Source organism: Bombus vosnesenskii, unplaced genomic scaffold (assembly GCF_011952255.1).
Source record: "Bombus vosnesenskii isolate JDL3184/JDL3185 unplaced genomic scaffold, Bvos_JDL3184-5_v1.1 scf7180000013315, whole genome shotgun sequence".
NCBI classification, from domain to species: domain Eukaryota; kingdom Metazoa; phylum Arthropoda; class Insecta; order Hymenoptera; family Apidae; genus Bombus; species Bombus vosnesenskii.
The window spans coordinates 1,517,040-1,536,811 of NW_022882961.1; the positions used below are offsets into that span (position 1 = coordinate 1,517,040).

General features: G+C 35.5%; 6 protein-coding genes across 6 annotated transcripts; 5 read left to right on the top strand and 1 right to left on the bottom strand.

Annotated features, from left to right (window-relative positions):
* The first annotated feature begins 50 nt into the window (after positions 1–50).
* On the top strand, positions 51–3,515 carry LOC117235303 (melanotransferrin). The gene is made up of 9 exons (XM_033497194.1): positions 51–117; positions 313–725; positions 808–925; positions 986–1,165; positions 1,239–1,696; positions 1,771–1,935; positions 2,007–2,095; positions 2,182–2,522; positions 2,597–3,515. The coding sequence occupies exons 1-9, from the start codon at positions 51–53 to the stop codon at positions 3,235–3,237; spliced, it is 2,472 nt and encodes an 823-aa protein (XP_033353085.1). The 3' UTR covers positions 3,238–3,515.
* An 81-nt stretch (positions 3,516–3,596) lies between these two features.
* On the bottom strand, positions 3,597–4,588 carry LOC117235309. The gene is made up of 5 exons (XM_033497202.1): positions 4,540–4,588; positions 4,331–4,472; positions 4,104–4,214; positions 3,838–4,033; positions 3,597–3,748 (listed from the first exon to the last, which is right to left on the bottom strand). Exons 1-5 carry the CDS (start codon positions 4,551–4,553, stop codon positions 3,705–3,707), a joined length of 507 nt encoding a protein of 168 aa, XP_033353093.1. The 5' UTR covers positions 4,554–4,588; the 3' UTR covers positions 3,597–3,704.
* A 22-nt stretch (positions 4,589–4,610) lies between these two features.
* LOC117235310 lies at positions 4,611–6,081 on the top strand. The gene is made up of 3 exons (XM_033497204.1): positions 4,611–4,920; positions 4,979–5,108; positions 5,441–6,081. Exons 1-3 carry the CDS (start codon positions 4,822–4,824, stop codon positions 5,695–5,697), a joined length of 486 nt encoding a protein of 161 aa, XP_033353095.1. The 5' UTR covers positions 4,611–4,821; the 3' UTR covers positions 5,698–6,081.
* A 45-nt stretch (positions 6,082–6,126) lies between these two features.
* LOC117235292 (neurofilament medium polypeptide-like) lies at positions 6,127–9,015 on the top strand. The gene is made up of 7 exons (XM_033497173.1): positions 6,127–6,275; positions 6,341–6,461; positions 6,636–7,085; positions 7,405–7,792; positions 7,863–8,074; positions 8,162–8,420; positions 8,993–9,015. The coding sequence occupies exons 1-7, from the start codon at positions 6,127–6,129 to the stop codon at positions 9,013–9,015; spliced, it is 1,602 nt and encodes a 533-aa protein (XP_033353064.1).
* Positions 9,016–9,172: 157 nt separating this feature from the next.
* LOC117235282 (esterase E4-like) lies at positions 9,173–11,745 on the top strand. The gene is made up of 8 exons (XM_033497150.1): positions 9,173–9,494; positions 9,682–9,810; positions 9,900–10,059; positions 10,174–10,550; positions 10,633–10,804; positions 10,889–11,079; positions 11,159–11,303; positions 11,363–11,745. The coding sequence occupies exons 1-8, from the start codon at positions 9,276–9,278 to the stop codon at positions 11,668–11,670; spliced, it is 1,701 nt and encodes a 566-aa protein (XP_033353041.1). The 5' UTR covers positions 9,173–9,275; the 3' UTR covers positions 11,671–11,745.
* A 592-nt stretch (positions 11,746–12,337) lies between these two features.
* LOC117235293 lies at positions 12,338–19,265 on the top strand. Its single transcript, XM_033497174.1, has 17 exons — positions 12,338–12,621; positions 13,035–13,160; positions 13,250–13,409; positions 13,675–14,063; positions 14,145–14,316; positions 14,405–14,595; positions 14,676–14,820; positions 14,895–15,188; positions 15,997–16,208; positions 16,639–16,764; positions 16,848–17,007; positions 17,238–17,626; positions 17,708–17,879; positions 17,968–18,158; positions 18,239–18,383; positions 18,458–18,785; positions 19,080–19,265. The coding sequence occupies exons 1-16, from the start codon at positions 12,424–12,426 to the stop codon at positions 18,775–18,777; spliced, it is 3,390 nt and encodes a 1,129-aa protein (XP_033353065.1). The 5' UTR covers positions 12,338–12,423; the 3' UTR covers positions 18,778–18,785; positions 19,080–19,265.
* The last annotated feature ends 507 nt before the right edge of the window (positions 19,266–19,772 follow it).

The following is a 19,772-nucleotide window of genomic DNA, read 5'->3' on the forward strand; positions in this document are numbered from 1 at the left end:
TGGGTGTTGCCTTTCGTAGCAATTAATGCTTAGACGAAGAAAGTATAAAAATGCTACCAAACAATTGCATAAATCTAATTTTAGTACTCTTCAGTTTATCCTGTCGTTTTATATATGGTATAAAGGATACTTTTATTTGTTAATAGTTTAGTATCGCGATATTCACTTTGTTTAATGACTAACCGTTTGTTATTGTCTAATTATTAATTGTTGTTTATCCTCAAAAATAACAAATGTCAAATTGCAAAAAATATTTACAAATCGATTATGATTATGATTAGCATTAATAACAATGTTTAAATCCATTCACAGGACAAAACCTCAACAATACTGTTACATGGTGTACAATATCTGATGCTGAACAGGATAAGTGCAAAGCATTTTCAAGAGCAGTTGATCGCGAAATAACATATTTTGGGCGTAGTTACATTTCTGTGCAATGCAAACAAGCATTTAATAAAGAAGGATGCATGGCTATGTTGGATCAAGAAAAAGCAGATATAACCACTTTAGATGCTGGTGAAATTTTCATGGCAGGACGCTATCATAGTTTAATCCCATTAATGCAGGAAATATATGAAAGTGGTGTCAATTATCAATATGCGGTAGCAGTTATTAAAAAAGGATCTTTACCAGATGTCCAGAGTTTACGTGATTTGAGGGGTAAAAAGGCTTGTTTTGCTGGCCTTGGGATGCTTGCTGGTTGGGTTATTCCAATTTATACAGTAAATATTATTTCTTTTTACTATGTTTCTATGTAATATATACTGTATTAACCAAAATTGGTCATTTTTCTGTTTTATACAGCTTATGAAAGAAGGTGGATTAGAAATTATAGATTGTAATAATCATGTTAAATCTACCATCAAATATTTTGGGCCCAGTTGTGCTGTAAATTCATTGATAGATAAATATAATCCATTAGGTATGATTGATAATAACTTTACCTAATGTCCATATTCTTTATAGCAATTTTAAATTTTAGGTGATAACTCTGATCAATTATGTAAATTGTGTATTGGAAAGATACCTGGAGAGAGGTGTACAACTTCAGATCCTTATGCAGGATATGAGGGAGCATTTAGATGTTTGGTAGAAGCAGGAGAAATTGCTTTCTTAGTAGACACGACTGTGGATGAGATGACATCAACAACATTTGACTTTAGTATGTTTTTAATTAAAGGGCTTTACCATTAAACTATATTACAATATTAGTAAATAATATCAATTTTTTTAAGATTCTGTAAAGAAGGAGCAATTTGAATTACTTTGTCGAGATGGTACTCGTAAACCGATTAGTGAATACAAATATTGTAATTGGGGTATAGTTCCATCACGCGCTATAGTTACATCGTCTGCTACAAAAATCGAAACCCGTCGATTATATCAGCGATTTTTAAAGACAGCAGTTCAGGTACTACGCAGACATAACGCAAAAAATTCGACCGAATTTTATGACAATCGTTTCGAAAATCGGCCAGATTTTAATAATAGATTTAACAACACTGAATATGTTAATCCAAATGAATATAGCACAGATAACTTTGAAAATCGTAACGGGAATGAAAGAAGCTATAATGGAAATGATTTGAATACATGGGATAACACAGAATCAACAAACATACAACCAATAGAGACTTTCAATTTATTTGAATCTGCACCTAAATATGGAATGCATCATAATTTGATTTTTTCTGTAAATACAATATTCTTTTTGACATTATTGTTACCTTTTTTAAGATAATTTTATTTTAAACTGTATAATTTTAGGATACAGCCAGAGATTTCATGGAATTAAGTGAAAAAGAACAAGTGTATACTGGTTATTTAGGTAGATCCCTTGATGTAATATTAGAAATGCGACGTTGTCCCGTCAGTAAAATGACCCTATGTATTACGTCTGATCCAGAAATGGAAAAATGTATAAAAATGAAGGTAATGATTTAAAAAAATAAATATTATACCTCTAAATTAAATATAATTATTAATGTTTATTTTCATATTAGATAGCATTAAAGGCGCAATTGTTGAAGCCAGAATTAAATTGTCACAAAGGTTACAGTCAAATTCATTGCATGCAGGCTATACAAAGTGGGTATGTATATATGTAATATTGAAAAAGTTTGCAGATAAAATAGGAGAATTTAGTGTAAAACAAAATTCATTCTCTTTTTTTTTTAGAATTGCTGATGTGGCAGTATTAGACACCAGCGACGTATATACTGCTGGTTTACGCTTTGATTTGATTCCATTTATATCTGAAGTTTACAATTTACCTACGCCAGAATATTATGTGGTTGCAGTGGCAAAAGAGGAGGATGACAACACAGATTTAACTTATCTAAAAAATAAGAACACTTGTCATACAGGAATCAATACAGCGGCAGGTTGGGTGTATCCGTTAGCATATCTTATTTCAAATACATGGATCAGGGGTTATGGTTGTGATTCAGTTCACGCTGCTGCGGAATATTTTAGTAAATCTTGCATCCCGGGCGCGCTTAGTACCGAATACAATACAGGTAATTGCAATTCTTGAACTATAAGTGATCGTAGATCTGTGCAAAATTATACGTTGCATGTTAACTTATTGTAGGAGTGCCATATGACAATATGTGTGATCTGTGCCATGGTGCCAGCTTCCAGTACTGTCGTAGAGATGCATCTGAAGATTATTATGGGTATACTGGTGCCTTTAGATGTTTAGTCGAGGGGGGCGGAGATGTAGCTTTTGTGAAGCACACAACAGTCGCAGAAAATACAGACGGAAAACGACGAGAAACGTGGGCACGTAATACTTTCACTAAAGATTTTGAATTGCTTTGCCCAGACGGCACTCGTCGACCAACAACCGATTACATACATTGCAATTTAGGAAAAGTGGCAGCGAATGCAATAGTTACACGTGGTGGATATTATGGATATAACGAGACACAAATAAACGCTTACATAAACTTGTTTATTTACGCCCAACAATTTTATGGCAGAAAAGAACAGGACGAATTTAGTTTTAGTATGTTTTACAGTCAGCCGCCTTATAGCGATTTGATTTTCCAGGACGCTACACAGCAGTTAGTAGTAATACCACCAGAAAAAAGAGAGTTTAGTGCATATTTAGGCCCAGACTTTATGAGAGCTAGAAGAATTGTAGATTGTAATGCCGGTGCATCAGCTATAGAGCATTCGATAATAGCTACGATAGCTATGATTATATTTGCTTACATACTTAGTAGGTAAATAAGGTAAATTTTTTTAACAGATGAATATATGTACATTCGATAAAAAAAACTTTTAGAAAATACATCTAGCTATATTTACTAGTTTTTTAATCTTTGTATGAGATGTGTTCACAAAATTAATCATATTTTTCGTATTTTACATACCGATTCAGAGTTAAGCGAATGAATGTGGTAATGTAACACATAGTTACGTAACGTATAGTTCTCGACTAAAGATTATTGTATAATCCGTCCATTTCTCGACATTTTAGATAAGTATAAAATGATATTTAACTGCTATTTAACTATATTTGCAGTATAACTATACGTGTACCTTACGCCGTCCATTAATATTTTTGTACGCATTGAATAAAGTTGTTTTATAGTACATTATAGTTACGTCAATTATTTTCTCATTTCATTAAAAATTTTTCTTACTGATATATTGCGCGACTTTGCAGTCTTCTCGTCTTCGATCAGCCTTTCTTACGTATTGTTAGAATTTGCTAATTCTTTAAGTTTCTTTTTTACTATTATGAATAAATGAATAATTAATCTTAGACTAGTTAGTATAGTGAAAAGATAGAAAAATAATATTAGTAAAAATATAAATAAAAACCTAAAGCAAATAATCGGACACCTAGTTTCTTAGGTAATATAATTGTTGAACAATCCTTCAACGTCGAGTTCATTGGCAACTCACGTGTACCTTTAAACTTTTTTATTCTGAATGTTTTATGTTGGTAAATGGTACTTTTTTGATCCGATGAAATAGACCTTTTTGGAATTTGATACCTTTGAGCAGATTTGCTTACCTTGATGTACCAAAAAATTATATATTAGTACCACGAAATAAATTTTCAAGCTAGAAAGATAAATATTTACTGTAGAAAAATGATTCTTATGTTCTACTTTATGTTTTATAGATTTAGGCTGCGCTAAGATATCAATGCGTCTTAGGCTTTTCATAGTTTTTCGTTTTTTCTTATGATGCCTCTGTAAATAAATATAGCATTTTATTTGTTGTTTATCTCGAAGTATTTGTTATTGGTAAATTAAAAAAAAAACTTATCGAAAATACGACGATATGAAAGTATTCATTAGTATTTTACTTTTTTTATATTTTTCTTCTGTGTCAACGAATTGTCGAAATTTCCTACAATAACTGTACTTTTTACTCTTCTAGGAGCGCACCAATAAGTTCTTCGTTTATTACGATGGTTTTTGATAACAGATTTTGGCGTTATTTCGTGTCTATTATGTGGAAAATTATATTAGTGAAAATGAGGAAACTAGGAAAACGGGAAAACGCTGTATTTACTCGAATTTCAACATCGTAGGACGGAAATTTAGAGTATTAATTTCGCTAATCGGCAGATTTTGCGGGGGAACTTGAAATTTTGTTCACGGTTACTGTTTGTTGGATCTATTACCAAGAAAGAATTGAAGTTTGCAAACATCTTTATTTTATGATCGCTTCACTATCACCAATCAACATTTAACCCTAAGGTAAATTTTTCTAAATTTTCTGTTGCTTTCACGATTTACATTACAGCTTCCCGAGTCTCGATTTAGATAACAATTTTACGATTAAATTAACGATATGAACACGGATGTTTGTCAAGATAATGTACCAAGATTTGAAAAACTAGCGAAACCAAGAAAAAGAATCGATAAAACCAGTAACTACAATGCCTTCAATGTAAGTATCGCAAACATAAAGATACACGAGGAATATTTTAGTCGTCTTAACATTACAGGTAAAACGTGGAGCATTATCTTATCAAATTACGGATTCGTTAAACAAATTAGCCCAACCTAAACGAAAACCAGGCACAAACGTGTCTAATATATCCAACTTTAGCGTTAAAAGCTCTCCCATAAATACAGGTAGTTTAAAGAGAACCCTCCAAGCGTTACCTTCATTTTTTATCGAACCCTCATCAGTTTGAAGAACCCCCTAAACTAAGTGCTTCAATGTATTGTTTTGCTAATTTGCATTTTTGGCCTGTTTAAAGTCTTTCTTTATTTGCTATCGCGAATTATTCGTTTAAATCTCCTTTATCGCTTGTAATCGCGGTGGTTTGTTAAAGCCTGAGTGTGATTTTTGGAGAGTTCTCGTTCCCGAGTTAGAAAGAATCTTGAACGTATCAGGTGTACATAAAGAAATGTCGAAATTTATTACTACGGAATTATGCAATTGTATAATAAATATTCCTTAGTGAAACAAGGACATCATAAATTGATAAATAGCAGCGAACAATCGAAGGACGCGCAAGAATCGAGGAAGAAGAGATTTTTACTGGATACTTATGCTCGTATCACTGCGGCTAGGAATAAAGGATGTTCAAAACGATTGCATGAACTCGCGAAACCGAAAAATTGCATGATTCGTACCGAGCCATACGACGATTTCGAGAATTACTTGCAAATGATGAAAAAATGCAACGCGAAATCCGCGTTTCAGGAAAAAAGATAACTCATAATCCATAAACGATGTAATATAAAATAAAGAACGTCTATAAAATGTCTCGATATTTACTAATTTCTATTTAACACGGACATTTGCGCCGGCGAAAAACAAACGAAGGCTTGATCTCTTTTAAAACGTGGCAGCCTCGGTTCACGTAACACGGATACAATAAAGTCGCATAAAATGAAATAGCTATATCGAAAATGAGAAATTTAACGCAAAATCGTAACGCACAACGAAAAGTATCACCGTTAACCATCTTAATATTCTCTTCTTCGTTGGTAAATTGAAGAAACATTTAACCTGTACAATGAGCTAAATTCGCAAAGGTGTCGTTGATAAAGAAGTTCATTTTCTATTATTCTCTCGAATCTAATCCCATGTTATGAAGCATTCGTGTAGAGATTAGAAACTAGTTTTGAAAAGTTGTAAAAAATGGCTGTAAAAGTAAAAAAACCCGTAAGGAGCACGGTTTCGAGGAAAGGTCAAATTACGAAGGAAACGAAGGAAACAACAAGAAGCGGATCCCCTAGAGCAGCAGCTGGCAGATTAAGAAAAGTAGATAAGTCGAGACTCAAGGGGAAGTAAGCGTAATCTTTTTGTCAGCGTGTCGAGTAGATAAAAATCTTTTTAACATTGTGACTTTTAGAAAAATTAAACGTAAATTACGATTGAAAGGATGGCTGGCGACACCGGCTGATTGGGCGCGTTTCAATGCCTGGGCGAAATTCAATGCTGTACCGAAAAAGCTTCCGCAACCTGAGCCTATAGTTAGTCGTAAATAAATTGCGGATATTTATGCATTTATTGAAAAAGCAGATTTTTATTTTATACCTGATAATTCAATAGGCGAAACAAACCTTTATTTAAATATTATACGAAAAATTCTAAATTTGAAAGATTTGTACATACTTTTACACGTTACAACGTGTAACATTCCTCAGGTTCGTCCGTCGAAGCCATTATCTCAGCTAAAGAAAAGAATCAAAATGTTGTCCAAACCGAAGGAAAGAATCGACGAAAGCATTCACTGCAAATTAGACCTCGCTATCTCGAAAGCGGCACTGAAAGCAATTCCATCTAAGAGAACGATTTTGTTGTCTCTACCAAATATAAAACTGGTAGATTTTGGTCGAGTTTATTACAAGGTTTCACCAGCAGCATTAAACTACCAGCCGTCTCAAAGAATCATCGAGCTAAGCCTGCCCCGTGTCATTCTTCCCGAAGAATGCAAACCATCCAGATTGCATGAGAAACGAAAGCTGGACGAAGACAGACTGAGGAAGCTGGCTTTAGCGAAGAAATTGCTCGATTGTCCTGAACAATTAACCAAAGAAGAAATAGAGGAGCTATTTACGCCTTATGGCATAAAACGAACTGCGCTTTCCTATCAAGTAAAATGAATCTATATCGCATGTGCACATGAATTTTTGTACGTGTATATTCGAAGTTTTATTAAACTTATTTAAGCGCAGCTTAAAGAAGTTTTTCGAGAGAAATTGTTTGAAAGCTTATGAAATAATTACTTGCGCGTTAAAACAGTATGTTAACGAAAAGAGTAGATTCTGAAAAGCAATGATCCAATACAGATTACTTTTGTAATTTTTAGTGGTGACCACTTCTAAAATACATTTACATTAATTTCATGTCCACGTGCATATTCCATTCACGAATAAGCACGGTAAACAGCTTTTTAATCTCTTGAATCGCTAGATTACTCCTTGGTTAGATTTTCTGGCTGTACCACCGTACAAGACGATAAAAGATAAAAAGGACAAACAGTCAAAAGCTTTTAAGAAGATGATAATCGAGGAAGGGGAGGAGAGAGGTAGAATAGCTTTCGCCGAATACAGGGAAAAGGAAGAGGGCGAGAGAAGAGGAAAAAAGCGTAAGCCCGACGATACGAGAACAGAGAAATCTAAAAGCCGTGAGAATGGAAAAGTTACAGAAGCGGATGAAGGAGAGGAGGAAGTGTACGAAAGTGAAGAGGAAGAGCGGAAAGCTAAAAGAAGAAAACTCGAGAAACACGCTTGGAGATTCGCACCGCATCCATGCATAGATGATCCCACACGCATCACGAAAGCAGCTTTGAATGCTAAAGGTTTGCGGCGAAATGAATAAAAAGTTAGTCGACGTTGACAAGTTTGTGTGTACGTTATTGTTTGTTTCAGCATCCGCACGTATGAAAGAATTGGCCAAACCAAATATTCATAAAAGTAAGACTATCAGAACTGATGCTTTTACCGTGAAAAAAAGTGCTTTGGCGGCTACAGCTTCTGGAAGAGTTGAATCTTTGGCGAAACCACCGAGACCTCGAAGTCCTGTTGAAAAAAGACCGCCGCGAGAAAAAGATAAATATGGTAGACCGATATTCGAGATGCCTGTATGTTGATTTAAGTAAAAACCATTAAAAACTAAATCAATTTTTCTGAACATTTAGCCACGGAACCATTTATTGATTTTGTCGCAGGTTTACGGCAAAGTTTTACCAAAAACAAAGCCATACAAAATGGGCGAATGTCCGGAGCCGAAGAAGAAGCGGGTTGTTAAAAAGCGGCCGATTGATCCGATTATTTACGAAGCAACCTATGACCCTTGTATCTATCCAGACTTGGCAAAAAAGCAGAGAATGGAAAGGAAACGAGCTGAGAAATTATTGGGCAAAAAGCATCGTAGAAGGACAAAGCGAAGAAAGAAATTGGAAAGACCTGAAGAAGAAAGAGAAGAAGAAGAAGAAGAGGAAGAGGGAGACGAGAAAGGAGAAGAGAAAGGAGAAGAGAAAGGAGAAGAGAAAGGAGAAGAGAAAGAAGAAGAAAAAGAGGAAAAAGAAGAAGGAGAAACGGACGAGGTAACTGAAGAAACTGAAGATGAGTAGAAAGTGAAACTAAGAAATCTAGATAACGCAAAAATTATGTACAATAAAATGTACGATAAAAATAGAGAAATAAAAAGTAACAAAAAAAGACAGTAAAAAAAGGCACATTTTTAAACAGTGCCTAATCTTCCACGTGTTTTTCGTATTGTTTTCCAAAACTAAAGACGTGATAAGAATACAGACAATTGATGATTCTTTCGTTTCTTCCTTATCACTTGCACGCAATAGCAGATAGTTATGTAACTCTATGGTATCGCAATACACGTATTTCTATAAAAATGAGTTCCAGTAAATAAGGAAAAGTAGTTTGAAGATACGGATATACGTGCGAGTACAAGTATTAGTTATTTCGCCGATAAATATTTTTATGTTCAATTTTTCCAATTTTTCATCACCGTCTACGATTTTATATTTTTCACGTTATAGATGTTACTAAATACATTCGATAACCTAGCGGTATTTAATTATACACTATCAAAGAACAAATGGACAATATGTTACAGTAATTTGTAAAACTATGATGGCTATGTTTTGGTTTTTCACGATCGAATATATTAAGATAATTATGGTTAGCTTTTTCCCTTCAACTAGAGTATAAAACGTTCTTCTCTCTTTCTTAGCCTTCAGTGTCTCTTAACCGTCTACGTGAGCAACCGTTCACAATAATTTAGCTGACTGATTTTCTTCGTTCACGGAAACAGCGATATTCATGAGAAAAGAATTACTGTCAAACGAAAAGATGAAGCTACTGCTTTTGTTTTGTATCATCGGAATCGGTAACGTTTTATATTGCACAGCACATCCGGAAGCGGTAGCGCCAATTGGAAAAATCCGCGGCTCTGTTCTAACTTCAAGGCTCGGAAAGGAGATTTATTCCTTCCGTGGCGTGAGATATGCCGAGCCTCCCACAGGAGAACGACGTTTTCAGGTGAGTTTCTCATTCTTGCCTCTATCGTAATTTTATTAATCCTGGAAACATCCTTGTTCGTGGACATTTGTCAAACTTATCGTCAGCCTTCAACTATGCAAACAAAGAGTACTTTGCGTATTTCCTTTTATGCGAGTATTTATGGCACATCGGTGGGAATAATCCTTACAATTTTCTCACAATACAGGTTGCCACTCCAGCAGCAGATTGGAACGATGTTTTCGATGCCTCCGAAGAAGGTCCTGCATGTCCAAATGTGGAGCGTATCGAGCCAATATCTGAAGATTGCTTGCGTTTAAATGTCTATACTAAAAAAGTATGTCCTACTTTTTCCGGCTCGTCTACAGAGTGTTTAATTCATCAAGATATAAAATATATATTTATGGAATTGTTTAAACGTTGCAGCTGTCTTCGAAAAACGAAAATGTATCATTGCCAGTGTTGGTTTTCTTCCATCCAGGCGGTTTCTACCAGTCTTCCGCTCAGAGCTTTAACTATGGTCCCGAATATTTGCTGGACCACGATATCGTTTTGGTTACTGTAAATTATCGCCTTGCCACGTTAGGTAATTTAGGCATTTAGGCATTTATAACGCACGATATACCAATGATCATTTTCCTTCTATTTTTCCAATTATATATCCAAGGATATATAAAATATATAAATATGGATTTCATAGGTTTTATAGCAACGGGCGATTCACTGGCTCCAGGAAATCTAGGTTTGAAAGATCAGGTAATAGCGCTTCGTTGGATTCAAAGGAACATCGTTGCTTTCGGAGGAGATCCAAACTCCGTGACCATCAGCGGCTGCAGCGTCGGAGGGCTCAGTACTTTCTTGCACATGTTATCACCAATGTCCAAAAATCTATTCCACAGGGTGATCGATATGAGTGGTTCCTCCTTACTCACGGAACCTTATCCAACCCACCAAAGAGATATCGCAGAAAAACAAGCGAAACTTTTGAATTGTCCCTTTAACAACACCAAAGACATGTTGGCTTGTCTCAGATCAAAGCCTGTAGCCAACTTTACCAAGACTATATCTGAATTTTTTGTTAGTTCATATCTAAGAGAAATGATTTCTTTCTTATAATTTAGTGGATACTTAGAGGTTTCTAATACTTCTTACATTCCAGGAATGGTACGGAGATCCAATTGTGCTCTGGAAACCCGTCGTAGAACCGGAAGTTCCAGGAATGGAACGATTTCTACCAGCTCAACCCATCGATCTTATTCGACAAGGAAAGTTTTATCAAGTCCCAGCCATATTTGGAGTAACGAAAGATGAACTTGGTGGGATAGTCGTCAGTAAGTCGCATAGTTGGTAAATTGAATCACAATTATAAAATAATCGAAGCTGTTCCCTAATTATGGATCGCTTGTTTCTTTTAGCGTTCGAAAATATCACCAGAAACAATGGCAACATATATCGCAATATGAACGAGAATTGGTATCACGTAGCACCGATTAGTTTCATATACGAACGTAACACGCCAAGATCGAAAAATATTAGTACAGAATTGCGGAAGTTTTATTTGAATGACGAACCACTCTGTTCGTCTAACAGAAATGGTCTTGCTCATGTATGAACTGCTAAATTACTCCTTTAACAAATTCACCGTCGATATTGATAATCGAAGAAATTGTAAAATCAATTTGCAGCTCTATGCGGACAGCGTAATTATATTTTCACAATATCGTGGGGCGAAGTTAATAGCTGAAAACTCCAAAGCTCCGGTGTATCTTTATAAATTTACTTATCAAGGCCGTTATAGCTTTACAATGTGGAATGCTACGACACCCTACGGTAAGTCCACTCAATAATCACGTTGAACGATTGATTACACTGCTTTCTTCTAATTCTAGGCGTCGAACATCAAGATGATTTGCAATACTTATACTACATAAAGAGTAACTTTCCATATTTTAATAAGACTGCACCTGAGATTCCTATGGTGGAACTGTATACATCTATGTGGTCCAGCTTCGTACAAACTGGCCAACCCATTCCAAATGGTAGGAATATAACGTGGAACAGGTTTGAAAGCGAGAAAAGTAACTACTTGGATATCAACTTGAATCCTACCATGAAGACTGGTTTCTATCCCGATAGAATGCAAGAATGGGAAAAATTATTTCCTCTATCCGCTGCATCACAAAGCAAAGCAACATAGCAATGTAAAGTCCGAATGGTCCTTCTTAAGGCTATTAATTTTGTTTCCGAAGCAATTTAATAAATATATAGATCATTATTGATATTCATGATGAAATATCCCTCCCTTCCTATTTGATAATGCCAAAGATACGAATCTGAAGAATCTTCAATCTGTATGTAATTAGCTGTTTGTCAGGGCACAGTTGCAAATATTTATGTCTTTATTTGTTATCGTTTGTTTGGCGCTTATGTTACAAGTTTTGAGCTCATAACGTTTGTAATATCGTTACTTTTTGCAACGATAAATCTGTTATTGGAAAGATAGTCTGATATTTATATATATATATATAGTATATATATAGTATATATATATATATATATATATATATATATATATATATATATATATACTGTAGTATAGCGATACTAAGTTATGATGAACGTGACATGCGCATGTAATTAAAAGGTGAGAATTGGTATTAGTAAATGCACTTATTGTTAGTCGAGAAATATTATGGATATCTTCAACGCCAAATAAAGTGCGCCCTTGTGTGGGCGTTTACAAAAGATATTTCCCAGGAAGGCATTTGGAATTCCCCACTTATTTACCTCGTTGCTCTCGTATAAATTGATCGCTTTTGCCTACTTGGTTATTCCAGTGCTTGTACGAGCACGGTCTATGTCGGCTAATTGATTTGTTTTCATCAATCTGCTTCTTCGTCCAAAGAGAAGAAAGTTCCGACAAGCAAAACAGTAAGCTGCGAGTTCTAAGATGAGAGGCGTTCTGGTATTTCTTGTTTGTGTCACCAGCCTCGCTGTCGCTCAACAGTCGATCACTGAACAACCGTTGGTCACTGCTCCAATTGGGAAAATTCGTGGGTCTATTTTGACCTCTAGACTCGGAAAAGAAATTTATTCGTTCCGTGGTATAAGATATGGCGAACCACCTGTTGGATCCCAACGTTTCCAGGTAAAAAATCCTTTAACTGGTTGTTATTTTACATCAGTGTCAATTTATGCGTTATCCTTGTATAAAGAGCGTAGAAACAGTTTCTAAAAATATAGTTTGCAAAATGTAAGACATGGAAATCGAGACTAGGTATTTTCATTAATATCACGCACAATTACTCGAAGAATGTTTTAACAAGCTTCCTTATTTTAGCGCATTCGCGATATTATGCCATTGAATCATTTTTAACTAGCCCGCATACAAATTATCCCATTTTCACGGTACAATTCGCAGAAGTAAAGCTATCAATTTCGCAAATCTTAAGAGATTAACAATAAATTGCATAATACTCCTTTCGTTAATTGCATAGTTGATGAAATTATTATCATATGCGCGTTACATTTTCTATTTCATGTTTTTAAATTACTGTATAGCCTCCAATCCCAGCGAGAGATTGGCAAAACGTTTTCGACGCAACCGAAGAAGGACCCAGTTGTCCCCATGCTAATGGCATACAACAATCAGAAGATTGTCTACGTCTAAACGTGTACACCACCAAAGTAGGCACCACATATCACGCATATAAATATATGATGCGCAGTTAAACAATTTTAGAACTTTTGCAAGAAGCATACATTTCCAATTCTAGCTACCCTGTAGAAACGAAGATGTATCGAGACCAGTAATGATCTTCATACATCCAGGTGGCTTTAACGGTTTCTCAGGACAAAGTATAAACTTCGGGCCACAGTATCTGTTGGATAAAGATATCGTTTTGGTTACAATTAATTATCGTCTCGGGACGTTAGGTAACTTGACATAAATCAGAGAAGTAATTGCGGGAGCTTTCTGAAAGGATTTGAAATTAAAGAATAATTAAATTATTACGAAATTGTTATTTATTTCGTAAATATAAAAAGAAATAATTACTAATACAAACCGAATTTCCTTTACAATTTGATATAGCCCACTTCGTCTTACAGACTTTGTTTTCAAGAAAGCTCCACAATTAGAACGTACAAAGTTAATTTACTCGCGTTAGGAATTTTCTAAAACAAATTCGAATTATTTCAGGTTTCTTGAATACTGGTGACAGTGCAGCACCAGGTAACATGGGTCTAAAGGACCAAGTCGCAGCTTTCCATTGGGTTCAAAGAAACATAGCTGCTTTTGGTGGCAATCCAAACTCCGTCACTCTATGCGGTTATAGCGCAGGAAGTTTCAGTATTATGTTGCATTTGGTGTCTCCAATGTCTCGCAATCTTTTTCACAGAGCTATCGCGATGAGTTCTTCGGCTATAAAACTAAACGTTTATTCCGGAATATCGCAACATGGACAAATGCAGCTAGCTCAAAGACAGGCACGATTATTGGATTGCCCTACTGATTCGACCAGTGCTATGGTGCGCTGTTTCCGCTCAAAACCTACAGAAAACTTTACAGACACATTACGCGACTTATATGTGCGTTTGATATAACAATATAGACCCAGCATGTAAAAATCTGGACAACTAGGAACATTAGTGATATTATATTTTTGACAGGATTGGCGTGGAAATCCCATTGTGCTCTGGTCACCAGCTGTGGAACCGGCAGTTCCTGGTGTCGAAAGGTTCCTGTCTGAACAGCCGTACGACGCGATAAAGCAAGGAAGATTCTATCAAGTTCCTTTAATGATGGGAGTTACGGAAGACGAATTTGGCGGTATAGCTGCTTGTGAGTATTCGAATTAAAATATATTATATAAATACATTATAAAGATATGAAAATTGAGTATATCCAATTGTTTTATTGAATTGCGCAGTGTATGAAAATGCCACATTAAGAGGTAATTCTCTGTACCCTGAGTTGAACGATAATTGGAATACTCTGGCTCCGATCATATTTATGTACGAACGTAATACGTCGCGATCGAATTACATTAGTAGGGAATTACGGAAATTCTATTTCAACGATCAGCCTCTTAGCTCGGCTAGCTACAGAAAGCTCGGTGATGTACGTATCAAATTCTCTTCGTGCTCTAATTGTAATTTGTTTGCCATTGAAATCATAAAAAAATATCAAATCTTTTTCAGATATATGGTGATGCTATAACTAAATTTCCTATGTACCGAGCAATCAAGTTATTCGCTACGTATTCGAAATTGCCGGTATACTTTTATAAATTTTCATTCCAAGGACGATACAGCTTTTATATGTTGAACGCCACTACACCATATGGTAAAACTGTTTACTCTTCATTTGTCTGGAAACTCAACGAGGACCATATTTTAAACGTTTTACGTGTCCCTCAGGTGTATGTCATCATGACGATCTGCAGTATCTCTTCTTCATAAAGAGCCGTTTCCCATACTTCAACAGCGACGCACCAGAGATCCCTATGGTGGAAATTTCTACCAGCATATGGTCGAACTTTGTTATAAATGGCGAACCGATCCGTAAGCACGATGGTCAACTCAGGAATGTAAGATGGGGTAGATTGGTACCCGAGCATAGCAATTTCCTTGAGCTGAATCTTCATCCATCGATCAAAACTGAGTTCTTTCCTGAAAGAATGCGAGAATGGGAAAGATTGTTCCCTGCACCCTAAATCTCAAATGCGATGAACATTACGCGAGTGTAAAATCAATGGCTATTATTATTTTTCTCAATCAAATTAGAATGTGTAAATGAAATATGAGAAATATCTTATTATTTCTTAATAGCATTGCTGTATATAATTTAATACAAATTATTCGTACAGAAAGTTTAACGAATTCAAAGCGTTTTAATGACAGAAAATTCGCGGCTTTTAGATACATAGGTCAAAAATATACGTTTATGTGAACTTCACATTTTCATTAACAGCCGAGTATTTTTTCTTTCCTTTCCTTTTGATAATTTGGAAGATACGAATCGTGAAGCCCTGTTGCGATAATCTGAACATAACTATTTGTTTGTCGAGGCGTATTCGCTATCGTCTGTTTGATTTTTCATGCTATGAGTGTTGAGTTCACAACATTTGTAACACTGATTTTTTGCAACGATATATTTATTATTAGAGAGACAGTCCGACATTTACATAATATAGCGATTACCATAATAAAAATGCATGCAATTAAAAGATAAAAATATTCATAAATACAATATGTTAATCGAGAAATATTATGGTTGGCTTGATTGACTAATAAAAGGTGTCACTGTGTGGAAGTTTATTGAAGATTATATTGCTCAGAAAGGAAACTGGGTTTCCCCACTCACTTTCCTCAAAGCTGTCGCATAAAATGTGCGCATTCGTCAGCTGATTCTACAGTGCTTGCACGAACACCGTTGAAATCGGCTGACCGAATTGATTTGATCTTATCAACTTGCTTCTTCGTCCAAAGAGAAGAAAGTTCCGACAAGCAAAACAGTAAGCTGCGAGTCCTAAGATGAGAGGCATTCCGGTATTTCTTCTTTGTATCACTGGCCTCGCTATCGCTCAACAGTCGACCGCGGAACAACCTTTGGTCACTGCTCCAATTGGGAAAATTCGTGGGTCTATTTTGACTTCTAGACTCGGAAGAGAAATTTATTCGTTCCGTGGTATAAGATATGGCGAACCACCTGTTGGATCCCAACGTTTCCAGGTAAAAAATCCTTTAACTAGTTGTTATTTTACGTCAGTGTCAATTTATGCGTTATCCTTGTATAAAGAGCGTAGAAACAGTTTCTAAAAGTATAGTTTGCAAAATGTAAGACATGGAAATCGAGACTAGGCATTTTCATTAATGTCACGTACAATTACTCGAAGAATGTTTTAACAAGCTTCCTTATTTTAGCGCATTCGCGATATTATGCCATTGAATCATTTTTAACAAGCCGCCCTACAAATTATCTCATTTTCACAATACAATATACAGTAGTAAAGTTGCCAATTTCGCACATCCTAAGAGATTAAGCACAAATTGTGTAACTGTTAACTATATAGTTGATAACTTTCGTTAATTACATAGTAGATAAAACTGTTATGATAAGTGCGTTATATTTCTTATTTCGTGTTTTTGAATTACTGTATAGCCTCCAATCCCAGCGAAAGATTGGCAAAACGTTTTCGACGCAACCGAAGAAGGACCCAGTTGTCCTCAATCTAATGGCACACTAGTATCGGAAGATTGTCTACGTTTAAATGTGTATACTACCAAAGTAGGTAGTGAATTATACCAAATTAGCGTGCATAATTAAATGATTTTAGAATCTTTGCATTAAGAGTCCATTTGCAATTCTAGCTACCGTGTAAAAGCGAGAACGTATCGAGACCGGTAATGATCTTCATACATCCAGGAGGCTTTTACAGTTTCTCAGGACAAAGTATAAACTTTGGACCACAGTATCTGTTGGATAAAGATATTGTTTTGGTTACAATAAATTATCGCCTTGGGGCGTTAGGTAATTTGAAATAAACCAAGGAAGTAATTAAGGAGCTTCCTGCAAAAGTTATCAATTTACTCGATTCGCCAATTTATTTTTAAATCATTTTTCTAGAAATTATCTAGTAATTTTCTTAGGATTAGGATTTTTTAAAAGTAGGAAGCTCCTCAATTATAATATGATGAGTCGATCCACTCCTATCATTTGGATTAAAACTTACTTCAAAACATAAATTGAACTTATTTCAGGTTTCTTGAGTACCGGTGACAGTGCAGCACCAGGTAACATGGGTCTAAAGGACCAAGTCGCAGCTTTCCGTTGGGTTCAAAGAAACATAGCTGCCTTTGGTGGCAATCCACACTCCGTCACTCTATGCGGTTATAGCGCAGGAAGTTTCAGTATTATGTTGCATTTGGTGTCTCCAATGTCTCGCAATCTTTTTCACAGAGCTATCACGATGAGTTCTTCGGCTATAGGACTAGAGGTCTATTCGGGAATATCGCAACATGGACAAATCCAACTGGTTCAGAAGCAGGCACGACTATTGAATTGTTCCACTGACTCGACCAGCGCTATGGTAGATTGCTTACGGTCGAAACCTGTAGAAAACTTCATAGTCACGTTGGGCTCCTTATTCGTACGTTCTATATAACAATATAAACCTGCTGTATAAAAGTCTTGGCAAGTGTAAATATCAATTATGTTATTTTTTTAACAGGACTGGTACGCAACTCCCATTTTGTTGTGGACACCCGCTGTGGAACCGGAAGTTCCTGGTGTCGAGAGGTTCCTGTCTGAACAGCCGTACGACGCAATAAAGCAAGGAAGATTCTATCAAGTTCCTTTAATGATGGGAGTTACGGAAGACGAATTTGCCGGTATAGTTGCGTGTGAGTATTCGAATTAAGATATTCTGTATAAACGTATTATAAAAATATGAAAATTGAGCATATCCAATTGTTTCATTAAATTGCACAGATTATGAAAATGCAACACAAGAAGGTAATTCTGTGTACCCTGAGTTGAACGATAATTGGAATACTCTGGCTCCGATCATATTTATGTACGAACGTAACACGTCGCGATCGAATTACATTAGTAGGGAATTACGGAAATTCTATTTCAACGATCAGCCAATTAACTCGGCTAACAGCAAGGAGCTCGGTGATGTACGTATCAAATTCTCTTCGTGCTCTAATTGTAATTTGTCTTCCATTGAAATCATAAAAAAATATCAAATCCTTTTCAGATATATTGTGATTCTATAATTACATTCCCTATGTACCGAGCAATCAAGTTATTCGCTACGTATTCGAAATTGCCGGTATACTTTTATAAATTTTCGTTCCAAGGACGATACAGCTTTTATATGTTGAACGCCACTACACCGTATGGTAAAACTCTTTACTCTTCATTTGTCTGGAAACTCAATGAGGACCATATTTTAAACGTTTTACGTGTCTCTCAGGTGTATGTCATCATGACGATCTGCAGTATCTTTTCTTCATAAAGAGCCATTTCCCATACTTCAACAGCGACGCACCAGAGATTCCTATGGTGGAAATTTCTACTAGCATATGGTCGAATTTCGTTATAAATGGCGAACCTATTCCTAAACACGATAGTCAACTGAGGAATGTAAGGTGGGACAAATTTGTACCCGAGCAAAACAATTTCTTAGAGTTGAATCTTCATCCATCGATCAAAACGGAGTTCTTCCCTGAAAGAATGCGAGAATGGGAAAGATTGTTTCCTGAACCATCAGTCCGAAGTACAGTGAAACATTAAACCCATAAGTAAGTATTTATTAATATTTTCAAAGAATTGTAAATATTAGTGGATATTTTTAGTGCAAGTTACAAGTACAATAAGGTGCGGTGATCCTTTTTTTTCTTTGATGAAATTAGAATATATAAATAAAACATGAGAAATGTATTACTATTTGTCAATTGTTACTTTACGGGATAATTGAATATAAATCATTCGTACAAAAAGTTTAACGAATTAGAAGCCTTTTAATTATAGAAAATTTGCGGCTTTTAAGTACATAGATTAATAAAATATGTTTATGTGAACTTTTATATTTTTAGATCTGATGGTTGGAGTTTCACCATGGTTTCGCTGAGTCCTAAAACTTTTTACCTTGAGATGGATTCTTTAACCAGTGAGGAAGTTCGGTTTTCTAAAATTAATGATATGTAGCAATAAACGATATCATCGTTATTTAAGAAATGTTATTTGTAAATAAAAAATTATGGCAAGTTTTCCTTACACAACAATGCGAAAAATATTTGTCAGAAATCCCACTAACTCCATTGGACATTGCAAGATGTATCGTTGTTATCGCGACCTGTTCGGCTGTTTTGGAAAATGTATTCAGCAAAAAATGTAATCCCCAAGAAGTGCAGGCGGGACACTTTTTCAGATTCCAGTGCTTATTAGATCAGGATGAAAACAATTGGTTGTCATGCCAAAACCTTCAAAACGTCGTGCTAATTCTAGTGTAGAAACGATGTTTGCATATTTGGAAACATAGTATAAATAGCCAGGCAAGGGTTCATTGGATTTACATTATTTAAATTTAACCTCACTAAGTAATACAGTCCCGATGCAACAACGATTATTCGACTTGGTCTTGATCGTTTTAGTAAATAATGCAAAATAATTCTACAAGCAGTATCTTAGGATTAGGATAGTAGATCTTAGGATAGATAGAAATTGTTGTATCGATCAAAAGATGTATGAGTAAGAATGGACTATAGTGATTTGTCCATTTGTCCATA